This window comes from Zingiber officinale, chromosome 5B (genome assembly GCF_018446385.1).
Source record: "Zingiber officinale cultivar Zhangliang chromosome 5B, Zo_v1.1, whole genome shotgun sequence".
Classification (NCBI taxonomy): domain Eukaryota; kingdom Viridiplantae; phylum Streptophyta; class Magnoliopsida; order Zingiberales; family Zingiberaceae; genus Zingiber; species Zingiber officinale.
The window spans coordinates 110921289-110928739 of record NC_055995.1 but is presented as its reverse complement, the minus strand read 5'-3'; the positions used below and the strand labels follow the sequence as shown (position 1 = coordinate 110928739).

Genomic DNA, 7451 nt, shown 5'->3' with positions numbered 1-7451 from the left:
TTTGATGTTTGTTAATTAGATCCTTAAAAGAGTTGCATACATGTTTACTTTTGGGTATAAGGAGATAATGAGAAATCAAAAGAAGACTTATTGTTCTTAGTCAAAGTATAATATAACACATGAGCAATTGGATTTGTGGCCACATTAATTTTTAATCAAAAACCACTTAGATTAAAGGGCAAAAATCAAAAGGGTTGGACACTATTGGTACAACTAATCTTTTTTATATATTGTATTTTTTATGTTGATAATTATGTGTCATACTCACATTTGACATCCCTTAATATGCTGCAAAATGCATAAAGATGGATTGAAATAATATTTATTATTTTTTTAGCTTGTGTCTATATATAATACAGTGTCAAAACTATACCATTCTAAACGGAACACAAAGTCCTTAAATGGTTTTTTTTTCATCTCCTGCCTCTTTCCTCCTTCAATTCTCCACTGACATCATATGTCAAAACACTATCACAGTATCAAAACAATATCGTTTTAATCAAAAGCCTGGAACTTCAACACCTTGATATTTTGATCCTTGAAGAGTTTAATATATTTTGATGTTTGTTGATTAAACCCTTAAAAGAGTTGCATATATGTTTACTTCTGGGTATAAGAAGATAATAAGAAATCAACAAAGACTTATTGCTCCTAGTCAAAGTATAATATATCACTCAACTAATTGGATTTGTGGCCACTTTGATTTTTAATCAATAACCACTTAGATTAAAAGGCAAAAATCAAAAGGGTGCCGCTTTGATTTTTTTATCAAAAGGGTGTCCCACACCACCAACTACCCATGTACAATTCCCATTATTATCTTCTACCTATATTTTTAGCCTAAATCTTGAACCGGGGGCACGAGCAACCATGTACAATTCCCATTATTATCTTCTGCCTATATTTTTCGCCTAAATCTTGAACTTGGGGCATGTTATAGCAGCTATGTAACTATAGTTGCTACACATGTTGTAGTAGCTACGGTTTCATAGCTGCTACAATGTGAATGTTAGGTAAGCTTGTACAACTACGAAACCATAGCTGCTATAACATGAATGGCAGGTGAACAAGATTGAATCAGCATTATTGTAGCTATGAAACCAGAGCTGCCACACATGAATGTTTTTGAATAGGTTAAGTATGTGTTGTAGCCGCTACAGTTTCATAGCTACTGTAACGCACCCCCGGTTTAGGATTTAAGTGGGAGATAATAATGGGAACAGTGTATTGAGGGCAGTTGGGTGATCGTACATGGGTTGCCGATGGGGTGGGCCACCCTTTTGATAAAAAATCAAAGTGGGGTGCTCTTTTGACTTTTAGCCTAGATTAAATCAATGTATAGTGAAAAGTAAATGAGTAAACTACTTAGGTCAATATTTCTTTCAATGCCTTTATGAATGTATCAAATGAACTCTTAGATGTGTTCTAGTAGGACATACACCAATCGATGTTTTAGGGGCAGGTTGTGATATGAGGTGATAATGAGACTATATTTCAGACATACCACACTATGGAAAAGCTTTTGTGATATCTTCATTTTCATAATTGTTGTAATCTTGATGCCTTGCTATAGGCTTATCAAGACTTGATGTAAACTAATGAAGAAAAACTTTGTGGGATCAACATGTCTAAGTGCTGATAGAGTGATACACATAAAGCATGATTTCAACATATGATGCAGGTAACATGAGAAGAATGATAAATAGGTGTTAATTATACTCATTGATTAATAAATAATTAAGAGCTAGTTATGTTGTTTGATTAGGGTATTTAATTAGAATAAATAAGTGTAATTTATTCAATTAAATTTAGAGAGAGTATTACAAAATTAATAGTTAATTTATGCAATATAAATTGATGAAGTGTTAGTTAAATTTTAGTTTGAATTTATTTAAGTTTAAATCAATTTTATAAGAGATGTGGAAAAACCAAAAAAATAATTTTAGAGATAATTTCACACATGTTGTGAAATTATTAAAATATTTAGAACCTTTAGAGTCATTAAAATTAATTAAATAAGTAGTTCAAATAATTAGGATTATATCCTAATTAATCTCTTCTAATTAGTTGAGACCATCCAACAATAATTAACCCGACCACTCTCTCGTTGTCGTCACCAATATCTGAATCGACACTACTTCCTCCCTCTTTGCAATGGATCCCAACACCTCCGTGGTATGATTGGAGTTCCTGTTGCATGGATAATGTAGAGAGCATGCCTCCTTACATGACAAAAATGACAATTGTAAGATAAAACTATTTTGTCGTTTTATTATAATATGGTTTGATTTAAAATGGTAGAGAAGTTCACACACAAAAATTTATTCACACTAGTGTGCTATCTTGTAGTATGATGACCCCAATATTATTGCTTCTGAAAAAAACCAAAATATAACTTTAAATATGTATCTAAGACTAAAAATATTTTGAACATATTCTTTTAGTATCGTGATGTAAATACAACAACAACCAAGTCTTATCCCACTAGGCTTGGTGGTTGTTGTAGTTGCGATAGAGAAATCAATTGAATTGGAATCAAATTATTTTGATTTGGCTGATTTCTCCAAATCCCACTCAAGAATCTTTCTAGAATAACAAGTATGGGGATTAAGGATGTCCAGACGAGTTACAAAGAAAGATGCAAGAGAGATTTAACATGGTGCAGAGGCTGTGGCAGATAAACCCAAGAAGGTAGGTTGACTTTGGTACTTGCACTTAGCATTCAAAATGAGGAAGAAAGGTGACATATTCTTTATCTTCATCGTGACTTACATTTTGTCTTCTTTGGGCATTCTCAATGACATAGACGAACAACATTCGTTATTATAGTAGTCCTCTTCTAACCTATGCAACATAATTAAAAAAATTAATTACATTTAAATAAGTTATAACTTTATGAATTATTAAGTATGAAGAATTATTAATAATTATTAAATAATATTTTTTACTGATAATTAATTATTTTAAGTTAATTAATAGTTTAAATAATTAAATATATTAACCAAATTTTATTTAAATTTAGGTAATTTATCATAGAAGTAAGAAGTCATATCAACCATGGTGGCTTGAAAGTTTTTAATTCCTCAAATCCTATATACAAGAAAAAATGGGATACAAATTGTATTGATTTATTAATCATATAAACTATTTCTAACTCAGAAGAAACAGTTAGACTTTCTATAATTTGTAATATCTGTATATACATATCAAATATAGATCCATAACGTTAAGGTTGTTAGATATCTTTTATTGCTTAATTCAGTAAATATTATCATTTTGCTATTTTTTTTATACCAATTCAGATTTTACTAATTCAATCAATTCGATTTGGACGATACTTAGGGTTTTCAATTTTCTGATACCAATACTGCCACCCATGCTGCAATTGACCTCGATATGAGACTATTATTAACCATTTAATTGTATAATAGACTTTTACATCTATAGTTTGTGGTGAATTTGTAAATGCAGAGATGGTTTTGTAATTCATTTTTACCCTTTAAATTTTGTTTAAGGAGAATATGATAGAAGGCTAGGGAAAATTTGCTACTGCAACTAGAGGGAAGCTTTGAATAATTGGATGTAGAAAACTGATTTGCAATCATACTGTCAACGTACACAAATTATAAAAGAAAAACCAACACTGGTACAAGCTTCTCAACTGAAAGTAAATTCCTTGGATACGTATCTCCACTTTCTTATTCCGAGTAAACTATAGAGTAAATTATAATCATAGATGCCCCGTGGGCTGAATATTCTTTATCAGTCTTTGACTCTCGAGAATTTGTGAATTTGGTTGTTGACAAAATAAATGAATAAGTTTGTATGTTAAATTACCCAGAGGGATTTGGAGCTTCAGTAACAAGAATGTCACTTGATGTGTGTCAGGTTTTTTCTTCTTAATCGGAGAAACAGTTATTTTAGGTCCGGATAAATAGGATATTCCTTTTGTTCAAGCAATGCAATGATTTACTCACTTGATGTGTGTCAGGTTTGAGTCATTCATGCCACGGCATTACTTTCATTTGTCATCATTTACTCATGCAGGTTCTTACTCTTGAATGGTCCTCTGGAGTAGAGACTTTAAAGTGCATCTCACGTGTGAACCTGAATCTTAATGGATCCTTTGCAGATATGATTCTGATCCCAAATGACAGTATATCAGACAGTTCCACTGCTGCTCTTTTTGTATTAACGAACCCTGGCCAGTTGAGTGTCTATGATGGTAATATCTTATCTGAGTTAAACTCTGATGGGGACCCATCTGTTTTTGCTGAAAATTTTCCAGTAGTGGTGCCTACCATTGATCCAAATATGACTGTGAATAAACTTTGTTTGCTACCCAAAGGCAGCAACTCTTTAAAAGTTTTATTCAAGGTACCTTCCCACTCAGGCTTAGTTTAATTATTGCCTTTTAAATGCTATCCAATTCTTAATCTCATTCATTAAGGTTTTAAATATTTATAGAAATTTCGTATGGGAAGGTTACCTTCTCATACCTTATCTATGGGCACAAAGTGGCCTCTTACTGGTGGGGTTCCTCCTGAAGTGTCCTATGAAGATTATGAGGTTGAAAATTTTTTTATAGCTGGTTATCAAGATGGATCTGTGAGAATATGGGATGCTACATATCCTGTACTGGTTCTGATGTTTGTGTTAGAAGGAAAGGTTTGTGGCTTATCGTTGCTATCTACGAGACCATGTGACATTACATGTCCAGAACTCATAGTCAGTCCTTCATTTGTTAAATTCTTTAATTTTGTTATTTAACCACAGCTGCCAGCTATGGAAGTGGAGGTGACAATTCCTGCAGTAACAGCTCTTGCCTTTTGTCCTTTGAGTATGACCTTGGCTATCGGCGATGAATGTGGTTTGGTTAGACCATTCTCTAAATGTTTCTTTGATTTTGAGGCTTGAAGATCAGTTAATATGTGAGATCCTATTTTTTCTTTGTGATTATATAGGTTAGGATCTATAAACTTCAAGAAAACACCAATGGATCAAGCTTTCACTTTGTGACCCAGACAAACCAGGAAGGTAATATCCTCCCACAGCCCAATCAAAGCAAATTATTTGCATGTTAACTGTGAGATCCTGAGATGATTGATTCCTTCGGTAGTTCCTATTCTATGTTGATATTTGAAACTTGAAGACCTACAACTTTGAGGCCCAACTCACTGAGGTTTTATAAGAATGTAGATAAGATGGTCTTAGCCAATTGGCATCCACATGCCCTTGGTGATCAACTACATAGGCTTTTTAAATCTAAACTTTAAATAAAAACTATCTTATCTAAACCATGACAAATTAGATAGAAACTAAAGGTGCCAAAAACGAGACAGATGGGAGAGAGAAACTAGAAAAATAAATAATTCATATTTCTCTTTTATCTCTTTTTTTTTAAAGATATCAATTCCTTTTCTTCACGTGTATTTTTTTTTTCTTTCACACTTTTTAAACAATTCTTACTCTTTTTTTAATAAGTTGTGTTTCTTGCCTATGTTGGTTTATTAGAACTTGGTGAATAGAAGAGGTGAAGGAAGAAGTTCAACATGAAAAAACTTCCATTGTGTGGTGTAGTGTGTTGTGGAACTCCATATGAAGTAGATATTTGAAAAAGATCAAAAAGAAAGAAAGAAAGGAAAAAGGGTGGAAAATGAAGAGGGAAGGAATGAAGGAAAGACTTAGGGGGCGTTTGGTTTGCGTTTTCCACGCTGTTTTCTGGTTTCATTTTCTGAGAAAATGAAAAACGCGTTTGGTTTGCGTTTTTCACGTTCATTTTTAAGAAAATGAGAGAGCGTTTTCTAAGAAAACGAAAAACGCGGAAAAGTCATTTTCTAAAAAACGAAAAACGCGTATTTTTCAGAAAATGAAAATGAAAATGGGGCAAACCAAACGCATCCTTAGGTTTGCATATTGATTAACTGAAGAGGTAAGGGTGGAAGTAGGGAGTGGTGTTGTGTCATTATATCATGGCCTCCTAAGGGAATTGCAGAAAAAGATGCTAATCCGATTAAGAAATCCTAATTTATAGCAGTTAAAGAGGTATAAATATGTTGTATTGTTGTTCACTGAGAACTATCTCAGATATATATATATAAACTATGTCGAATGCCAATCTGACAATGTCGAACGCCAATAGTTATATTAAGAAATCCCAATTGTTATTTGACTTTGCTATTGCTAACTATGTCGAATGCCTTATGTTTGCCTTTCTTATACAATGCCAATGAAAAATTTAATGTTGATTGAGGAAGAAATGCATTGCTCGGTCAATAATGCCTCAAAATCCCCCTACCATAAATTTGATTTAGATGTGTTGAGATCCCAACTAAACCCTATATTATAGAATATTAAGCAATGATGTAATTAAAGGACTCTTATATTTAATTACTGCCTTGGCGAAATAGTAAAGTTATCGTCGTGTGACTGAGTTCAAGTTGCGGAAACAACCTCTTGTAACGCAAGATAATATCGTGTATAATAGACCAATGGTCAAACTCTTTCTCGGGATCTTGTATTGGCCGAAGCTTCATGCACTATGCTACCTTTTATTATCATTTTTTATTCAACAATTGATGTTGACAATCATGATATTTTGAGAAGTTTTTTTAATACAAAGAAGTAAGGCCTAGAGGACTTATGAAATGGGAACATTCTTATTTGTCATGCTTTAATTCTACTAAAAACTTATACCTAGTTATTTTTTTTTATGAAATTAACACCTTATTTATAGGTGGGCTAAATTCATTCTTGTTTTTCAGTTAATTAAGTTTTCAAACCAATTAGAATTTTGGATTCTATTTTTCTAAGTTTAAAACTAATCTAAATTAAAATTAGCCACCAAACTAAGCTGAAAATTTCCATTTGATTAGGTAAAATTCAATAGCATAGGAGGATCCATATAATTGACTCACTTAGTGGGGGGATAAAAAGTTGTTGTTATATTAGGTAAGATCCAAAAAAAATCTAAAATTAATATATCCACCATACTCTTAATCAGGGTTTGAAATGTCGTTCCGTGCCGTCCGGCAAGGACGATTTTTATCGTTCCGCCGGGCGGCCGAAACTGGCACGGGAGGCGTCCCCGTCTCGGCGGCGCCGGAAGAGATGCGGGACGTCTCCGTCGGCGCCAGAGGAGACGCGGGACGCCTCCGGCGGCGTCCCGCGACGCTTTCTGCGGCGCCTAAGGCGTCGTGCGCGACACCTTCTGCGGCGTCGTGCGCGACGCCTTCTGCGGCGTCGAAAGCGTCCGGCAAGGTCGCCAGACACTTCCAGCGTCGCCGAAAGCGTCCGACAACGCTTCCAGCGCCGCCGGACGCCCCCTGCAGGATCGCCCGCGATCTTGCGTACGTAGGTATGCGATTTTTTTCCTTTTTTTAATAATTATTTATTTTATTTAATTAATTTAAACAATTTCCAAGGATGATGTGTGGAGGATGTGTGATATT

General features: G+C 34.0%; 1 protein-coding gene across 2 annotated transcripts in view; it reads left to right on the top strand.

Moving 5' to 3' along the window:
* Window positions 1-4013: 4013 nt before the first annotated feature.
* LOC121985350 overlaps window positions 4014-7451 on the top strand; it is a 29860-nt gene continuing 26422 nt past the window's right edge. The window contains exons 1-4 of one of the 2 annotated variants that reach the window (XM_042538751.1): window positions 4014-4377; window positions 4468-4668; window positions 4777-4875; window positions 4965-5037. In XM_042538751.1, coding sequence (XP_042394685.1) covers window positions 4042-4377; window positions 4468-4668; window positions 4777-4875; window positions 4965-5037 — 709 coding nt within the window. In that variant the 5' untranslated portion in view covers window positions 4014-4041. The remainder of the gene's footprint in view (window positions 4378-4467; window positions 4669-4776; window positions 4876-4964; window positions 5038-7451) is intronic. The other variant, XM_042538750.1, reaches the window with a different exon arrangement.